The sequence below is a fragment of the Saccopteryx bilineata genome, chromosome 2 (assembly GCF_036850765.1).
Source record: "Saccopteryx bilineata isolate mSacBil1 chromosome 2, mSacBil1_pri_phased_curated, whole genome shotgun sequence".
NCBI lineage: Eukaryota > Metazoa > Chordata > Mammalia > Chiroptera > Emballonuridae > Saccopteryx > Saccopteryx bilineata.
This window is the reverse complement of record NC_089491.1, coordinates 184,754,422-184,775,047: the sequence shown is the minus strand read 5'-3', so window position 1 is coordinate 184,775,047 and position 20,626 is coordinate 184,754,422. Positions and strand designations below refer to the sequence as shown.

General features: G+C 38.7%; 1 protein-coding gene across 14 annotated transcripts in view; it reads left to right on the top strand.

The window, feature by feature from the left end:
* The window catches only part of FRY (FRY microtubule binding protein), a 620,873-nt gene that overhangs the window by 547,833 nt on the left and 52,414 nt on the right, over positions 1–20,626 (top strand). For 13 of the 14 annotated variants that reach the window (XM_066258908.1, XM_066258906.1, XM_066258895.1 and 10 more), the window contains 4 exons: positions 1,121–1,195; positions 3,988–4,158; positions 19,209–19,409; positions 19,975–20,136. In XM_066258908.1, the coding sequence (XP_066115005.1) occupies positions 1,121–1,195; positions 3,988–4,158; positions 19,209–19,409; positions 19,975–20,136 (609 nt within the window). The remainder of the gene's footprint in view (positions 1–1,120; positions 1,196–3,987; positions 4,159–19,208; positions 19,410–19,974; positions 20,137–20,626) is intronic. The other variant, XM_066258901.1, reaches the window with a different exon arrangement.

Genomic DNA, 20,626 nt, shown 5'->3' with positions numbered 1-20,626 from the left:
AAAAGGAAAGATAATTCTAAAGAAATTAGGAAGATTGCTTTCAGAGAAACTCTGAAGTACATGAACATTTTTAAGGCCCTGGATGCTCTTTTTATTCTCAAACTACCATTCATTCTGAGATCCAATTAATTTCTGTCATTGGAAAACGTGATGTCTTGTAGAAGAGTCTGTCTGCTTACAGCACTGAAACGTAAGGTATATGAAGAAAACCAAAAGGAAGTGACGTTGTTTAACTTGAGGAAAGATTAAATACAGCTCACAAATAATTGAGTTTTTAAATTCTGCACAAAGTAAAGTTAGTCTCCCCGTTAGGGAAAATAGTTTGTGTTTGTAACATAATAGATTTAATTTAGGTGTAAGGAAAGCCTTGCTAGTGCTGAAGGTTGTAGCACACAAGAAAAGATTATCAAGGGAAGGAATGAATATCTACGAGGAATCTTGGGGTTGTCTTTCAGACCCCAACCCTCGCCTTGGGAAATCTTAGATCAGTACCGAACAGTGCTGTAGCAATGGAAGGTGACACTCATTTTAAATGTTCTAATAGTCACCTTTAAAAAATGTTAAAAAAAAAACAACAGATAAACTTAATTTTTTATTATTTATTTTAAGTGAGAGGAGGGGAGATAGACAGACTCCCTCAAGAGCCCTGACCAGGGTCCACCCAGCAACCCAGTCCGACTGAGGCCAATGCTCAAGTACCGAGCTATTTTTAGCACCTGAGGCTGACGTGCTAAGACCAAGCAAGCCACTGGCTATGAGAGGGGAAGCAGAGAAGAGGGTGAGGGGGGGGAAAGAAGCAGATGGTCACTTCTTTTGTGTGCCCTGACCAGGAATAGGCTGGTGCTCTATCTACTGAGCCAACAGGCCAAGGCCCAGGTAAAATTATTTTAATAACATATTTATTTTACTTAACCGAATATGTCAAAATATTACTTCAACATGGAATCAATATTTCACAATTATAAATGAGATGTTCTGCATTCTTTTTTTATACCAAATCTGTGTGTGTTTTACATCTCAGTTCTCACTTGGCACATTTCAAGTAGGATAGCCCTGTGTGTAACAGCAGATTTGGTCAAAAGACGTCCTGATTTCACCACCTATGTGTTTCTTTTTCTAGAAGAGGACAAAGGAGAAGTTGGTTCACGTCCTTTCTCTGTGTGGCCAAGAAGTAGGATTGAGCAAAAATCCATCAGTAAGTTCTCTCACATATCACATGTATTTTTGTATCTTTTTTTTTTTTTTTACCTTTGGTCAAAATAAGTGTAGACAACTAACCTATAAACTACAAGTATAAAACCGTCATCTTTCGCAAACCTACATCATTTCTCCCCACATCGTGGTTTTTAATCTCCTTTTAGTTCAGAAACAGTGAAAGGTTTTGTTGGCTATTTGTTCTAGTTTGTACATAAATACTCAGTTATTTTTATTTTTTTAATTTCTTTAATTTTTTTCCAATAAAAACGCCCAGCTTCCACCTGACCAGGCAGTGGCGCAATGGATAGAGCGTCAGACTGGGATGAGGAGAACTCAGGTTCGAGACCCCAAGGTCGCCAGCTTGAGCGCGGACTCATCTGGTTTGAGCAAAGCTCACCAGCTTGGACCCAAGGTCGCTGGCTTGAGCAAGGGGTTACTCGGTCTGCTGAAGGCCCACGGTCAAGACACATATGAGAAAGCAATCAATGAACAACTAAGGTGTTGCACCGAAAAACTGATGATTGATGCTTCTCATCTCTCTTCGTTCCTGTTTGTCCCTATCTATCCCTCTCTTTGACTCTCTGTCTCTGTAAAAACAAAACAAAGAAAAACAACAAAAAAAACCCACCCAGCTTTCTGACAATGTATACGTGACTAAAGTACCACTGTGTACAATACACATTGTTTCTGGGTATAATTTTCCTCTGTTCACACAGCTTTTACTGTGATGTCATTATTTTACTCACATGCAATAAAGGTGAAAATAATGATATATTATTACGTTCTTTTCCGCATATAAACTTCCACTGGTGTTACAGTTTAAAAATCCATGCCTCTGGGCTTTGGAAAATATGAATAATTGAAGTATTAGAAGTTAGCTTCTAAAGCCCTTCTAAAATTTAGAAAATTCAAATGGTATATATTAGTCTATTGTAGCAAAAGCAGTAAAAATCTCAGAGTCTGATTTCACCAGGTATTTGTACTTTCATCTACATCAGATCTTTAGTATTTCCCCTCCCCCCCCCCCGCAAAAGCAAGCTAAATAATTTCCCAAATAAAATAAGAATTTGAAAACAATTTCTCCAGGAAAACTGTATCTATTAATGCAGGCGTCCCCAAACTATGGCCCACAGGTCACATGCGGCCCCCTGAGGCCATTTATCCGGCCCCCTGCCGCACTTCCAGAAGGGGCACCTCTTTCATTGGTGGTCAGTGAGAGGAGCACTGTATGTGGTGACCCTCCAATAGTCTGAGGGACAGTGAACTGGCTTCCTGTGTAAAAAGTTTGGGGGCCCCTGTATTAATGTAATTCATGAGCAGTTGAGATGTCAGAGGCTCACAAATACTTAGCTAAGTGCAAATGAGTATTTGTATTTCGACTCAGCTTGGCTTCCACTAAAGTCACTTTTTTAGTGTTAATGATGAGTGGGTATATTGTTGCTCCTGTGGCATTGAATAGGGTAGAAGGAGTGAGGTGACAGTGGGCAGAGCAGGTGGCGCCTCTGAGCCCACAGAGGAGAGAAACAAGGAGCACTGACCCTCTGCAGCAGCTTCTGCTAGCAGGGCCATGGCCACTTCTTCCTGCCCCAGCGGGTGGGACTCTCTCCTTCAAAATGACTGCCTGCTTCTGTGCTGAGGCCTTCCTGGCTGGAGATGTTGACCTGGAGGGTATTAAAAATGAGAGCAGCAGCACCAACAAGGAAACCAGGACTCACGTCTTGTCTCTTGCTGACTAGTTATCTCCCTCCATGTCTGTCTTATGTGCCCATGCGTAATCCCTGAACAAACTGTGTGCCATGTACCCATGTAAAAATGACTGTTCTGAAATACTGGAGGAAAAAATGTAACTGTAAAATCCTCTCACTCTTTTACTTTTGAAAGATATATTGTTTTAAATTCTTCTAAACAATTGCCTACTTTTCTAGGAAGACTAGCGATTATAATGGTTAAACAGAGAATCCTGTTCACTGTTTTTACTTATCAATCTGTGTTCAAGAAAGGCTGGGGACAGAGCGTTTAGCTTCATTTGCAGTTTATTATTTCTACAAAGTTCTGTCAAGGCGGCCCAGTAAAAAGAACCTAAACATTGACATTAATTTAAAAATATTAATGTATTAAAGACTTCAACAGGAAAAGTCTTATTTTATTTAAATCAGCAGGACTGGAATTTAAGTATAAGTTCTGAGTGTGACTGCTCAGCTTCGCTTCTATAGTTCAAATGAGCAAATGTTACACCTTTTAGCTTTTGTTTCTTATTCTTTTTCGGTTCCTGGTTTATTTCTGAAAGAGTTAAGTCCTTTGCTCTCATAGTTTATTCTACAATAACTTATGTTGGTATCAGGAATCCTAAAAAAAATTGTATGATAATGTGATTTGTGTGTGAGTTTATGTACAAGTTCTAATTTCAGTCAGTTCAAAAACAGTGAAAGTACAAATTTTCTTGGCTGCTCTAGTTTGTGAGCACATGCAGTTGTCTTACAAACATACACACATACAACAAACACACAACACACACACACACACACACACCCTGCAAGGACCCAGTTTTCATCCATTAAGCAGCCATTTGACTCTCGAACATTTTCTCAGTGCATGAACTTGTTTCTTTGCACCAAGTTTAATCTGAAGGCATCTGTCCAACATAAATAATAAGAGAACATTCTAAAAATACCCGCTTGAGGAATTAGGTGTGTACTGGTAACATAGTGAGATGAAGAGCCAATACAGGTTTTTTGCAGTACAAACAACCAGAGGGAGATGGTCTCTCAGGACAGAACTCTGTCTTTGTAGGTGATTTTTTCATCGTGTGGGGACTTGGATCTGCTGGAGCACCAGACGAGCCTGGTCTCTTCTGAAGACGGTGCTCGAGAACAGGAAAACATGGATGACACAAACAGTGAGCAGCAGTTCAGAGTCTTTAGAGACTTTGATTTCCTGGACGTTGAGCTAGAGGATGGAGAGGTATAGTATATTCTCTAAAAATAACCCACTTGACTAATGAAAGTTTCTTTTTACCTGCTAAATAGTGTTTTTAATACTCAGTCTTTCACTGAAAAGCTGTAAACTTTATACTGAATCGGCTTATTCCAAAGACAGCAGCTTCACTTTGGCAGAAGGTACCACACCCTTCCTTCCTATCTAAGCCCACAGCAGACGCCGCCAGGTTATTTTTAAATGGCCATGATCTGACTGCAGATGACCACACAAAGGCTTGAGTGTGCAGCAGTGTACTTTAAATAAAAAAAATTACAAATGTTCAAGCTCTGAGCCTGTTCACTGGTGCTCAGCTAAAACAGGTAGAGCATTTAATGCTTATAAATGTGAAATTACTCTAATTCTGTTCCTTCAAAGCTTGCCTGCTACAGTGTGAGCTGGGAGCCCATGGCCTCTATGCTGTCTGATGAAGTCATTAGAACGCAAAACCCGGTGGGCAGCACAAGGGAGCATGTGGCCCTGCTGTAGGTGGGCGGCCAGGGTTCCTCACACCTGGGGCAGCTGAATTCAAGTCTCAACAGACAAAATCAGATTCGTGTATTTGGATGATAATTATGGTCATGAGAGGCTTTCAGTTATGAATCCTATTTTTGAAACCTGGGATTGGAAGACATTAATTCATCCCTTTGCTCTCATTTTGATAGCTTGGGGTTGTGCCATCTGAGAGGTAGTCTTTTGCCTCATGGGGTAAAAACCAAATTCCCTGGATATTAGCATGTGTAAAAATTCTGGGTATTCCTGGTACTGAGCCAGCTCCTCCTGTCAGTCAACATACTTGAGCCCACATGTAACTACATGCACTATATTACCCAAATAAAGGGCTGTCTGTTAGTCTTTCTGTCCAAAAAAAGACCAAGACTCAAAGTTTATCATGTCCTGTGGTGAAGAGGCACCTTCTAACTTAATGACCAGTAGCTTCTTATACCATCTGTAAAGGACATGACTGCTGACTTCTAACTCACTTATACTGAGGTGAGGCCAACGGGCTATGTGCTCTTGTCCCTCCCTGGCCACGGATGGCCCTGGACAGCTGCACCAGCAAGGGAGAATCCTCAGAAGGCTCAGCATTTTCTTTACCAGTTCTTCTCCTGGAAACAAGTCTGGCAGAACCAGCATGTAGGGAGCCAAAGGCACTGACTGCAAAGCATCCTCAAAGTGTCTGCTTTCCACCTTGAGTTGTTCTAGAGCCGATAGACGGTAGTACAGTGTTTTTACTGTTCACCATAATTACTAATAAAGAACTCCATCATTAATTGTGGTGAGGATTGTTTTAAAAGTCTAACACGAAATATAAGGTCTACCGGAAAGTTCTGTCCATTTGGGGAATGAAACAAAATACAAATTTTTCTTACCATCAATAAACTTTATTAAATAATATAATTGCCATTATTATTAATGATTTCTTGCCAGCATGACGGCAATTTGTATATCTCATTTTTGAAAAATGTTTTATCTTTTGATGCGAAAAATTGAACCAGTGCTTGTTTGATATTTTCTTCATTTTTGAATTTTTTGCCCTTCAAAAAATTTTGTAAGGACAAAAACAACTGATAGTCAGAGGGTGCTAGGTCCGGAGAATATGGTGGATGCGACAGACATGCTTCCTTGTTGAAATTCGTAAAAATTACAGTGGTGTAAATGAACTTTATCAGTAGCCATGGGTACACTATCGCTTCACACATAAGACTAACTTGAATCAACTTTGTTTTAGTTAATTTGCTACATCAGTATGTATACATTAAGTGATAAAAATAGAGAGGCACATGTGTGCCAAATAAACATGTGCTTATGTGTTGAAACTTGTTGTGATAGAAACGGACAGAACTTTCCGGTAGACCTTATACAATGTTTTTGAATGTGTCTGAGTGAGAGCTACATCAAATATCACAGGATGAGCTCCCGGACCTGGGTAGCTGATTCCATCTTTCCTCCTGGGCTAGAATTCAAGCTTGGGTACCTTCTCCACTCAGGAAATAAAACTAAGGAAGGGAAATGGATGTAGCAAGAGACACATTATTTCTAGAGTTGGCCAAAGAAAAATGTGTTATGTGACATGAGCTGGCAGGAATGATGTAAGCAGGAGAATCAGGCACAGTTTCAGAACTAATAGATTTAATTTCCATCAAAATAAAAGAAGGAAAATCTGAGATGCCAATCAATTGAAAATAATTGTGACATTAATGTTTCTGAGGGACAATAAATAATACTGTTGGTGTTCTCTCTATTGTCCCAACACAAACTAGAATATCACAATGATGTTTTTATCTTATATGATTAAGATTTCATAAGACAAGCAAGAGCATGAAAGTATATTATATCTCAATAAAATAAACATGAAAGAATGTTTTGCTATATCTTAATAAGATGCAATAAGAGAGGTTAGCAAACTTACAGAGGGGTAGAGTAAAAACGCATGGGCTTTGGAACCAGGCAGGTCCAACTTTGAATTTCAGCTCTGCCACGGACCTCGCTGTATGACCATGTGCTGTGCAGGAGGCATGGTACAGAGATGCAGTTACTCATGGATGGATTTTTGCAGAAAATTTATTATGATTAATAACAATAAAAAATAAGGCAAAATCACTGACCTGTGTTGGTGCAGTGGATAAAGCATTGACCTGGAAATGCTGAGGTTGCCGGTTCGAAACCCTGGGCTTGCCTGGTCAAGGCACACATGGGAGTTGATGCTTCCAGCTCCTCTCCCCTTCTCTCTCTGTGTGTCTCTCTCCTTGCTCTCTCTCTCTCTCTCTGTCTCTCTCTCTCCTCTCTAAAAAAAATGAATAAATAAATTTTAAAAAAAGTAAGGCAAAATCAACTTATATAACCTAAAATAAAATAAAGAAAATGAATCAACACAACAGTAAGCTACACAACATCACCAGATGGAGGAACATCAGTCTGGGTTCTAGAGTAATAGCTAGTTAAAGCAATAGACTGAGAAAAAGAGAATTATGAGCATGTACAAATCTCAGCAGACTATGGAGGAACACATCATCAGACCAGGATCTGTTCCCAGACCAGGAAGCCTCAGCCAGGGCTCCAACATCAGCTACCTGCCATGCGTATTGATGAGGAAGAGTTCTCCAGAGCGTCAGGGGCACTCTGAGACCCTACCTATAGTTAGAGGAAATTTTTGGCTGGATGTTATTACACAAGGGCCTTTTGTGCATAACCTCTAGGAACGAAGAAAGGTCACCACATTCTGAAATAACGAAGTAGGTTGGCAATCAAGTGGTAGACCACCCTCCCTGGCTTCAGGGGAAACTGCAGCAGGCCTCTGATCCCACCCTGAGTAAGTGACTCAGTCATCCCTGCAGCCAGTTTTTGTGACCCTTTTTGTTCATGTTTAGTTGAGTTCAAATTTATTTGAACTCAATTTTTTCCATGCTTATGGGTCTGCAGTTTCTCTTGGCTTCCTCCTCATCTACTCAGTGGGTATGATAATCTCCCTGTAGAGTGGATCTGAATATTTAGCGTGATAACCTACATAAAGCTTCTAGCATAGTGTCTCAAGGTCTGTTCCTTTGTTCTGTCATTGGTGAATAATTTGGTTTTATGTATTTCATTTGAGAAAGTAAGCATATTTAGCTTTTCAATCAAAACACAATTATCAAAAAACTGAATATTTTATCATATCTGTTTCTTTTAATAAAATGAAAATTTTACAATTTTCTCACTAACACTTAGTTATCCCGCCCCCCACAAAAAGTGTTGAAAAGACCAAAGGTGCCAATGAAGGAGAAAGCTGTTTCAGAAATAGCATTTGTGACCGGTGACCTCTACTCCATCATCCACCAACTACTTGGTTGGCAATTTCTGGTTCAGTGCTGATTTTCACTTTGGGTTTATGTACCTTTACTTAGGTTTAAGTTGCACCTACATAAGTATATATTGTTAGCATTGTTCATTGTGTTAAAACTAAGACAAGAGCACTTGAGTGTCCTTACTATCATCATTCTAAATAGACCTTTTAATTTGCTTTCTATCCTTCTCGTCTGCTGCCCAGGAGCTTCAGGTAAGAGGATGCTCTTTTCTCAGGTATGCAAGCCACTGATTTGCATTATTGCATACTGATAACAAGAATTGCTTCTTCTTCCCTTCCAGCATATGTGTGCCTATTTGTATGTATATTCATATTGGTGGATATGTGTTGTAGGAAGTATTTTTTTTCATTTGCTCTAGTATAAAAATATTTTCTAAAGTATAGATACAAGAAAGTTTTAAAATCTTTATATGCCTAGTTCTGAAAGTTGCATGATGATATCTCAAAAGAAAGTGAGCTTTTAAATATGATCCATGGCAATTCTAAGGTTTCTGATTAGGCAGCTGCACAACTGGATTGGTTTTGTTGTTAAATTCCTTGGCGGAATCAACCAGCTACATCTAATAATAAATTATATATGCCTCCAGTCAAAACCTTTATTTTCTAGGAATTAGGAGCTGTCTTTGTATGGTGATTATATAAACTTTCATCCAAATGCGGACATCTTGCAAGTAAAAAGGGGTGCTAATAAAGATTACACCCTAACAACAGACATAACCAAGACCATCCTGGGCAGGCTGACCTATGACCATGATCACCCTGTATCTATGTTCTATTAGGCTTACTCTACATAGATACATTTGGGGGAACATATTTTGACCAAGTTCCTTCAACATTAATTCATATTTGTCAGATTTCCAACATGAAAAAAAGTTATTTCAAAAACTATTAGTTCCCCATTTCTGGAATATTCAATCATTACTGCTTTCTCATCTCAGTATAAATTCTGAGTGGTTAAACTTTATAACTGACATATACAAATTTTCCACCAGGAATAGTTAGACATCTTCTAAATTTTCTCATACATAGAGTATCTGTTGTAATTAGTTTTATGTTGACATTTGACCTTGTTCCTAACATAAAATGCAAACCTAACATTTAGATTTGGGAAGGTGGAGGGTGGCTTCCCCACTGGGGGTATTCCTAGGCCACAGTGACAAGGCCTCATTGCCTTTTAATCACCACATACTTCAACTTCGGCTAGACCATAGCACTGTTCCATCTCAGCCTCCACCAGAGAAACAATTTCAGCACCTTTGCCTCTAATGAAGACATTGTGTCCTCTAACAAAATATTCAGGTATTATTTCTGCAAGGACAGCCTTCCCTATTCCCAGTTCTCGTACCTGATTTCTCCAGCTTTCCACCAGAGCTGCAACCAAATCAACAGTAACCACAGTCTGTGGCCAGCATAGTATTCTCTGAACTAGACTTTTATATTTCTGTGCAAGCTCATGATCTGTCTTGGGGTCAGTGGGGAGACCTCCAGCACTGTGGCCTGAGAGAGGTAATCCAGCCCACCCACTGACATGGTGCAAGAGAACTAGTTTTGTGAATTTACATTTTACCTTTACATTTGTATATTTCTCCCATTTTCACATTCTTTTTTCTCTGTCTAGCATTCTCATTTTTCTTTATATTTCTTCATACATTGCATTTTTTTCTTTCCAAAACTCTTGCTTTCCATGTTTCTTTTTTTATTTTTTCACAAAAATAGCTATTTTTAAATCCCAGCACAATAAATAGCCTTTCCACCAAGAAAAAAATTATTTGATAGTAATTTACTATAGCAGATACAGATAAAACAGTGATACATTTCTCTTTATAGTCAATACTGAAACAATCCTAAATGGGGTTAAATAATGATCATTTATATATTATATCCAGAAAGTTTGGAATTCTTACCTATTGCTTTATAACATGAATCTCCAAAAGATATTTTGGAATAACTAAGCATCTGTTATATGAAAGATCTGTGAGATTTTCTGGCACCTTTGTTTTGTTAGATGCCAAAAGAAATAAATCTTAAACCAGAGAAAAATTAATCAATGTAATGCTCACTATTTTTAACAATAATTTGCATCTCTCATATTATAATATAATGCTATTAACTGAGCTCTCACCATAAAATAGTTAATGGTGAACCATTAGTGCTTCAAATGATTCATAAACAGAAGGACTCTATGCTAGATTTTATTCAGATTATCTATTTGTTTAGGTTAAAATTTGCTTATCAGTGTACTGTGTAATATTTCTCTTCCTTTTTTCCTATCAGAAGAGAAAGAAAAACATGGTAAACACACAATACAATATATAGACAATGTATCTTAGAATTGTACACCTGAAACCTATATAACTTTATTAACCTATGTTACTCTAATAAATTCAATTTAGAAATAGATAGAATGAAGAGAGAGAGAAAAAAAAAAACAAAGCCCAAATTAGTTTCTAGAAAAATGTTTTATGTTGGCCAAATAAACATAGTTAACATCACATGGTTTGTGAGATACAACTCACAGCTTTCTTTAAAGCTTTCATTGCCACTTCATCTGGTCGGTGTCTCACCCAGCTCACATACCACCCAGGGCTCTTTCAGTAACTGAGCATTGTGGGTAGCCAACAGGTGTCAGCAGGTCACAGGGTCTTTTGCTGACCTGCCCCAACCCTGTATTTGTAGAAGCAAGCCTTGGTTTGCAGTATGGCCCCTCTCATGCAACCCAAGCCCAGCACAGGCCTAGCTGTCAACTAAGGATAACTATGTAGTTCCTAACAGATAGCCCAGACCAATTAAAGGCATCATCTTTCATTGACTTGCACTGGAATGCCTCCCAAGGGCCCCCAAAGCCAACATACCCAGTGGCTAGCCTCTGACCATGACAGAGAACCACCCAATTAGTTTCACAAGAAGCACAACCAAAGGGAGGTTTCCACAGGCACCAGACCCTACTAGGGCAAATCCTGCTCTGTGGGGACAACCAAAGGGCAGTAACTCGCATGCTGCAGTATGGCTAATCCTCAAGCCAGTCAGCCTTAGGGTCAAACCCACCCACTGACATGCCAACAGAAAGCAAGACTGAACTGCAACAGCTTATCACATATAACCCACATGAGGCACACTCAAATACCCAGCTGAGGTGACCAGAGAGATCACACTACTGGGCCTCACAGGAAACCTACTACATAAGGCTTTTTCTGCAAGACTAGAGATATAGCAGATCTACCTAATATAAAGAAATAAACACAGAAAGGTAGCCAAAACTGGAAAACAAAAGAAACACATCCCAAGTGAAAGAATAGTAGAAATCTCTCGGGAATAAAAGAACTATATAAAATGGTGACAGGCAATCTATCAGACACAAAACATTGGTTATAAGAATGTTCAAGGAACTAGGGGAAGAATGAATTCAGGGAGACACAGAGTTCAAAACATTGGTTATAAGAATGTTCAAGGAACTTAGGGGAAGAATGAATTCAACAAAGAGATATTAAGCATAAAAAAGGACATAGAAATAATAAAAAAGGTTCACTCAGAAATAAAGAATACACTAGAAGGAATCAACAACAGATTAGAAGAAATAGAGGATCTGCCCTGGCCGGTTGGCTCAGCGGTAGAGCGTCGACCTAGCGTGCGGAGGACCCAGGTTCGATTCCCAGCCAGGGCACATAGGAGAAGCGCCCATTTGCTTCTCCACCCTTCCGCCGCGCCTTCCTCTCTGTCTCTCTCTTCCCCTCCCACAGCCAAGGCTCCATTGGAGCAAAGATGGCCCGGGCGCTGGGGATGGCTCTGTGGCCTCTGCCCGAGGCGCTAGAGTGGCTCTGGTCGCAACATGGCGACACCCAGGAGGGTCGCAACATGGCGACGCCAGGATGGGCAGAGCGTCGCCCCCTGGTGGGCAGAGCGTCGCCCCCTGGTGGGCGTGCCGGGTGGATCCCGGTCGGGCGCATGCGGGAGTCTGTCTGACTGTCTCTCCCTGTTTCCAGCTTCAGAAAAATGCAAAAAAAAAAAAAAAAAAAAAAAAAGAAGAAATAGAGGATCAAATCAGCAATTTGGAAGACAAGATAGCAGAAAACACCAAATCAGAATAGAAAAAGCAAACAATTTAAAAATAGGAATAGGTTAAGAAACCTCTGAGATAACATCAAGCATAACAATATTTGTATCAGATGGTACCAGAAGGAAGAGAGAGAGAACAACAGATTCAGAACCTATATAAAGAAATAATGACTGAAAACTTTTCTAACCTAGTGAAGGAGAAACATATACATGTCCAGGAAGTGAAGAGTTCCAAACGAGATGAACTCAAAGAGGTCCTCATCAAGACACATCATAATTAAAATGGCAAAGGTTATAGACAAAGAATTTTAAAAGCAGCAAGAGAAAGACAGTTACCTACAAGGGAACTCCATAAGACTGTCAGCTGATTTCTCAACAGAATTTTTTCAGCCCAGAAGGGACTGGTACAAATTATTCAAAGTAATGAAAAGCAAGGACTTACAACCAAGACTACTCTACCCAGCAAGGCTGTCATTCAAAATTGAAAAAGAGATAAAGAGCTTCCAAAATAAGAAAATAAAGGAGTTCATCCACCAAACCAATAGTATAAGAAAAGTTTAAAGGTACTATGTAAGAAGACAAAAAAAGAGAAACATAAATATGAAAAATAAAATGGCAATAACTACATACCTAGCAATAATTGCTTTAAATGTAAATAGTTTAAATGTTCCTATCAAAAGACATAGGATAGATAAATGGATAAGAAAATAAGCTGTCTACAAGAAACCCATTTCTGATCAAAAGATACCAACAGACTGAAAATAAAGAGATGGCAAAAGATATTTCATGAAAACTGAAACAAACCAAAAGCTGGGATATCAATACTTGTATCAGACAAAATAGACTTTAAAACAAAGGATATAATAAGAAACAAAGAAGGACATTATATAATAATTAAGGGGTCAATTCAACAAGAAGATATTACCCTTGTGAACATTAATGCACTCAATAGGAGCAAATATTGATGAGCATAAAGGGAGGTATCCACAGTAACATAGTAGGGACCTTTTAGCTATTTACATCAATCGCTAGATCTTCCAGACAGAAAATCAGCCAGGAAACAGCGACCTTAAATGATACATTGGACCATATGGATTTCACCACAAAGAAGCAGAATATACAATTTTTTTCAAGTTCACATGGAACACTTTCCAGGCTAGAGCACAGTTAGGCCACAAAGAAACTCTGAATAAATTTAAGCAACAAATTTCTTATCAAACATCATTTTCTTTTTTTTTTTTTTTTTTTTTGCATTTTTCTGAAGCTGGAAACAGGGAGAGACAGTCAGACAGACTCCCGCATGCGCCCGACCGGGATCCACCCGGCACGCCCACCAGGGGCGACGCTCTGCCCACCAGGGGGCAATGCTCTGCCCATCCTGGGCGTCGCCATGTTGCGACCCTCCTGGGTGTCGCCATGTTGCGACCAGAGCCACTCTAGCGCCTCGGGCAGAGGCCACAGAGCCATCCCCAGCGCCCGGGCCATCTTTGCTCCAATGGAGCCTTGGCTGCAGGAGGGGAAGAGAGAGACAGAGAGGAAGGTGCGGCGGAGGGGTGGAGAAGCAAATGGGCGCTTCTCCTATGTGCCCTGGCCGGGAATCGAACCCGGGTCCTCCGCACGCTAGGCCGACGCTCTACCGCTGAGCCAACCGGCCAGGGCCTCAAACATCATTTTCAATCACAATGATATGAAACTAGAAATCAGTTAAAAGAAAAAAACTAAAAAACGCAAATACATGGAGGCTGAATAACATTTTAGTAAACAATGAATGGGTTAACAATGAGAATAACAATGATATCCAAACATACCTTGAGAAAAATGAAAGTGAAAACTCAACTATCCAAAATTTGTGGACACAGCAAAAAGCAGTCCTAAGAGGAAAATTCATAGCCAAATAAGACAGCCACAAGAAAGAAGAAAAATCTCAAACAATCTAACCTTACAGCTAAAAGACGTAAAGATAAATAAGTAAATAAATAAAATAAAAGATCAAAGTGAGTAGAAGGAAGAAAATAATAAAGATCAAAGTGGAAATAAAATAGGATCTTAGAAAAAAATCAGTGAAACTAAGAGCTGGTTCTTTTAAACCATAAACAAGATTGATAAAAATTTAACCAGAATCATCAAGAAAAAAAGAGAGACACAAAATCAGAAATAGAAACGGAGAAGTGACAAATTACACCACAGAAATACAAAGGAGTATAAGAAAATACTAAAAACAATTACATGCCAAAAAATTGAACAATCTGAAAAAAATTTGGATAAATCCCAAGAAGCATATACTCTTTGAATATTGAATCAAGAAGAAACAAAAAATCTCAACAGACTGATTACCACCAAAGAAATTAAAGCAGTAATCAAAAAACTCTCATCAAACAAAAGTCCTGGAACTAAAGGCTTCACAGATTAAATTTACCAAACATTCAAAGAAGAATTGCCAGCCATCCTTCTCAAATGATTCCAAAAGATTAAAGAGGAGGGAAGGCTCCGGAGTTCATTTTACCAAGGGCACTATTATCCTGATTTCAAAACCAGACAGAAACATTTTTAAAAATTATAGAGAAATATCTCTGATAAACATACATGAGAAACTCAACAAAATTTTAGCTAACCAAATTCAGCAATTAAAGAGATCATTCACCATGATCAAGTGAAATTTATTCTTAGAATTCAATATCCACAAATTAATTAACATGATATACCACGTAAACAAAATGAAGGATTAAAAATCATATCATCTCAATAGATGCAGTAAACGCATTTAACAAAATATAGGACTTTTTTTTTTATCATAAAGAACTCTCAGCAAAGTGTAAATAGAAGGAACATACCTCAACATAATAAAAGCCATATATGACAAAGCCACAGCTAACATCATACTCAACAGGAATAAGTTAAAAGTATTTTCTGTAAGATCAGGAACAAAACAAGGATGCCACTTTCATCACTTTTTTTTCAACATAGTATTGAAAGTCCTAGCCACAACAATCAGACAAAGAGGAGAAATGAAAGGAATCCCAAATGGAAAGCATGTAGTAAAGCTGCCATTATTTGCAGATGACATGATACTATATAAAAAGAATCCTAAAGATCCCACCAATAACCTACTAGAATTGATAAATGAATTCAGTAAAGTAGCAGGATACAAAATTAATATTAAAAAATAGGTTGCATTTTTATACACCAATAATGAATCACAGAAAAAGAAATTAAGAAAATGGTTCTATCTACAGTTGAATAAGAAATAATAAAATACCTAGGAAAACATTTAACCAAGACGATAAAACTTATAAGACATTAGAGAAAGAAACTAAAGAAGATACAAATAAATGGAAGCATATATCGTGCTTATGGATAGAGTCTACATCATTAAAATGTTCATACTACCCAAAGCAATCTACAAATTCAATGCAATCCCTTTCAAATACCAATGACATTTTTTCACAGAACTAGAACAATAATCCTAAGAGTTATATGGAACCTCATACAACCCCAAATAGCCACAACTATCTTGAGAAAGAAGAACAAATTGGAGGTATCATACTACCTCAGCGGTTCTCAACCTGTGTGTCGCGACCCCGGCGGGGGTTGAATGACCAAAACACAGGAAATTCCAACACACAGGTTGAGAACCGCTGCCCTACCTGCTATCAAACTATACTACAGGGCTATAGTAATCAAAAGCAGCATGGTACTGGCATATAAACAGACACATAGATCAATGGAACAGAATAGAAAGCCAGGAAATAAACTCTCAGCTACATGGTTAATTAATATATGACAAAGGTGGGAAGAACATATAATCGGGTAGAGACAGTGTATTCAATGAATGGTGCTGGGAAAAGTGGACAGATAGCATGCAAAGAAGAGAACTAGACCACCTTTCTATACCATATACAAGAATAAATACTAAATGGATTAAAGACTTAAATATAAGACTTATAAGTACAAAATTTTAGAAGAAAACATAGGTGGTAACTGACATTTCTCTTAGTAATATTTTTTCTCATATCTCCTTGGACAAGGGAAACAAAATTAAAATAAACAAGTAGGACTACATCAAACTGAAAAGTTTTTGCATAGCAAAGGAAACATTTACAAAACAAAAGAACAGCCTACTGAATGAGAGAAGATATTTGTGAAAAAAAGATCCAATAAGGGTTTCATATCCAAAATTGCCGGGGTCCAGCCCCGGGGCGGGGGGAATCCAGGGGTCCCACAGGAGGAGACGGCGTCGGCGAAAATGGAGTGAGAGAGCCGAATTCTTTTCTTTCTCTTTATTCTCCGGTTAGCATTTACTGCCAGGCATCTCCCCCAATGGCTGGTCTAACATTACTTTTTATGCACACACACTAAGTTACAATCACATAGTATTTTGAATACATCATTGTTTTAGTTTCACTATGGTTACATATTTTTAGATAACAGTTAATTCATATCTATAAGCTACAAGTCAGGTGGTAAGTCATTCAAAGTACAGTTATACAATAGTAATAATAATATTGGTACAAACTTCTAAAAGATTAGTACTAATTAATAACTCTATTTTACTCTTGTTGTGAGTCAAGGGCACAGAAAGAGATAGCAGACGAAATCATCAAGGACTAGCAGAGGACCACCGCTTGCTCAGGGAAATAGCCTTGAGTTCATGTAGTGTCCTAATTCTTTTCTCACAAGACTACAAAAGGCTTGCTATTAAGAAACTGACATAGTATAAAGAGTAATTTTTACTTAGAGATACATAGAGTGCACCTGCAAGATAGCTAATAGCAACATAATATCAGAAGGCATTAGTTGCTACTGCTGCTATGAATCCCACCACATACCTCTCCTATTCTTGGAAAATACAAAAATCTCATGAGAATGTTTTACTGAGAAAAGCCCAGCAACTGTCTTCAGTGACAAAACAAGTCTTTTAACAAAACATTCTTTACTAGCCAGCTGCACTCCTATCCAAGGCCACGCAAAAGACCACTCCACTACACTTTACCTAAGATTCTAATGTCTAGTTAAACTTTATTCATTTAATATATTCATACACTAGTTAAGTTCTAACTTTATTCTTTCTAACATGATTAATAAGAAGAAATTCTCCTACAAACTTAACCCTTTATGAGGGATATCATGGCCAGCCTCTTATGTTTATGAGCCCAGTTCAAGGGGCTTACAGGCTTTTCTGTGGAACTTACACCTTCTGTCTCATTTCCAAAGAAATTACTACAAATCTACAGGGAAAGCACGGTACTATTATCCCTGTGCCATAAATATTAGCACACACCCAGAAAAGGGGGGAATATAAGGCCAGATTAATTCAAAATATTAAAGGGGGAAGTGTCGTTGTGCCTTTCCTTGCGGTGACTTTGTCAACCCGCAGCTGTTGGTCTTACTGCGGTGACTCTATCTTCTTTTGCTGTGACTTTGTCAACCAGCAGTTGTGGATCTTCTTCTGCTGTGACCTAGTTAGCCAGCATTAGTGGATTAGCTCCCGACACAAAATGTATAAAGAACTTATACAACTCAACATCAAAAATGAAAAGAAAATGGGTAAAGGACCTGAATAAACACTTATCTGAAGAGGACATACAGACAGCCAATAGATATATGAAAAGATACTCAATGTCACTAATCATCCAAGAAATGCTCATTCAAAGCACAATGAGATGTCACCTCACACCTGTCAGAATGGCTATCATTAGTAAATTGGCAAACAACATGTGTTGGCGAGGATGTGGAGAAAAGGGAATCCACTTACCTGCTGGTGGGATTGCAGACTGGAGCAGCCTCTGTGAAAAGCAATATGGAGTTTCCTCAAAAAGTTAAAAATAGAAGTGCCTTATGATCCAGCAATTCCACTTCTGGGTATATAGCTGAAGAAATTCAAAACTCTAATTTGAAAAAATATAATGCACCTCTTTGTTTATTGCAGCATCATTTACAATAGCCAAGCTATGGAAGCAACCCAAGTGCCCATCAATAGACAAGTGGATAAAGACGATATGGTACCTATATACAAATGAATATTACTTGGCCACAAAAATATATGAAATCTTACCATTCGCAACAACATGAATGAACCTAGAAGGTATTATGCTAAGTGAAATAAGTCAGAAAAACAAATACCATATGATTTCATTTATATGTGGGATCTAACAAACAAAATAAATGAACAAACACAGCAGAAACTGATTCGTAGATACTGAGAACCGAGGGTTACCAGAATGGGAGAGGTGTTTTGAGGATAGGATGAAAAAATGAAGGGATTAAGAAATTCAATAAGGCAGTTACACAATAGTCACAGACATGTAAAGTACAGCATGAGGAATGCAGCCAATAACTGTATGGTGTCAGGTGGGTACTGGAAATATCATGGGGAACAATTAGTAAAGTATATAATTGTGTAACCACTATTCTATACATCTGAAATTAATACAAAATAATATTGAATGCCAGCTGAAAAAAATAATATTAAATATCATTGAAAAAAATGTTTTTCTCAATGTATAGGCAAGCAATAATACTTAGTACCAAGTCAGTCATTTCAGGTCTAGGAAAATGTTAGGACAATTATTTAAAATAATAGAAAAGCAAAAGTTGAGCCCTGCTGCTGCGGCCTCTGCATAGTGCATGACTGGCCAGCTTTCCCAGCTGCTCTCCTGTCTCTTTAACTCTGCCTTCTATCTGTGGAAATGCTGGAGTGTTTGCCTGATGCTCTTCTACTTAATACCCAGAGGATGGGGAATGTCCTAGAATAGCTCGTATGTTTGCTCCTTCTGAGAACAGTGCTAAACGAGGGTTGGGGGCATGTGCCTTTCGAAGTTGTTTTATGATGAATGGTCTATTTCTTACAGATTTTTGGAAACATCATTATAGAGCTTACACAAATCAGTTTTTAAAAAAATAGTACAATCCACTACGCTATACAAAAGTATGCGATCATCATCTACCTGTGGTTTAATATGCATGAAGGTGAAAACAGTATGCTTTTAATCCTTTTCCCATCATGCCATCACGTTTGGTCCCAAAGGACATGAGGGGCTCAAGAGTTCATAACGCAAATATTTATTTATTAGCTATGGCTAATAGAATGTGTCAAGGTGTGAGTAGATTTGGACATAAAAACCAGCTGATGGTGTGATTTCAGGGTGAGAGCATGGACAACTTCAACTGGGGAGTGCGCAGGCGTTCTCTGGACAGCCTGGACAAGTGTGACCTGCAGCTTCTGGAGGAGTGCCAGCGTTCCGGAAGCTCCCCCAGCCTCCATAAAATGAACCACGAGGACTCCGATGAATCATCCGAGGAAGATGACCTTACAGCCAGCCAGATCCTGGAGCACTCGGACCTTGTAAGTAGAAGCTCTCCTGCTGTAGGAACTGAGAGACTTGTTTTCGGAAAGAAAGCAGTAACACCATTTCCAGGGGCAGCTGAAGAAACTTTGAGAGCTGCTAAACTAAAATCTGAACCATTAGGTAGTATCAAACTGAGTCTCACTGGCTTCTTCTCTGTAGGTTGCAAATGGAAGCTGATACTGGGGTGTTTGTTATACTATTAACAGTCTGTGGATGCCATCAAATCCATTAGGGCCTAGATTTTCCCCTAATAGCTTTCATTATGCTGGATTCTTTTAAAAAAAACCAATTCCTTAGACATCTGAAGTTTTAGAAACTATAGCAGAGGAACATTCTGATGTGGTTAGCTGAAAATGTGGATATTTGTATGTTAGAGTGCTATGTCTTCACACCAGGTCCCCAGCTCTTATATTTAAGCTCTAATTACAGTGAACTATGTACACTAAACAAGATTTAACAAACAACAACCAGCTTATACAATGGTCTGTACTCTTGGAAAGAAGAATTAGAGCTTTTACTGAAATGTCACACGGTATTTTATTTCCTTTGCTTTACCAACAGATCATGACTCTCTCCCCTTCTGAGGAGGCCAACCCCGTGGACTTGCTCACCTCGACCTGTGACATGGCCCCCACTGACCCTTATTCCTTTAGCCCTGGAATGGCTACCTTTGGCTCTTCTTTGCCCGATATGAATAATCTTCAGATTTCTGAGGATTCCAAGGTGAAGAGACTTTGGCAATTATGATTGTAGTTTTCTTAAAGAAAAAGTCCTTCCAATTTTCTGAGAAGTCATAAGGGGGTGTGAGGAGAGGGGTCTACCTTTATCTTTTTCTTTTTTGTAATACCTAAGTCTGTACAGCTACACCTATTTTTTGAAATTGTTTTAACCTCATAACCTGAGCAGCCACCATCTCGTTGGTTGAAAGAGATTTGATATGGGGTCTTTTTTAAAATGAAACAGTCTGCATTTTCCGTGCAGCATGGTCACAGCTGAGTAATTCATGGTAGAACAAATTGGGGCATTTCTGAGACCGCTATGCCTGGAAAACGGCTGCTCTTTGTCTCGACGTGTGCAAACAACAAGCTGTTGCAGTGTGGGGGCACATGTATTAGAGATGTCTTCCTGTTTAGGCACCAATTGTACAGTTTGTACATTGATTCACCCTGGCCCTTTGGCACACTATCAACATTTTCAGTATCAGTCACAATAT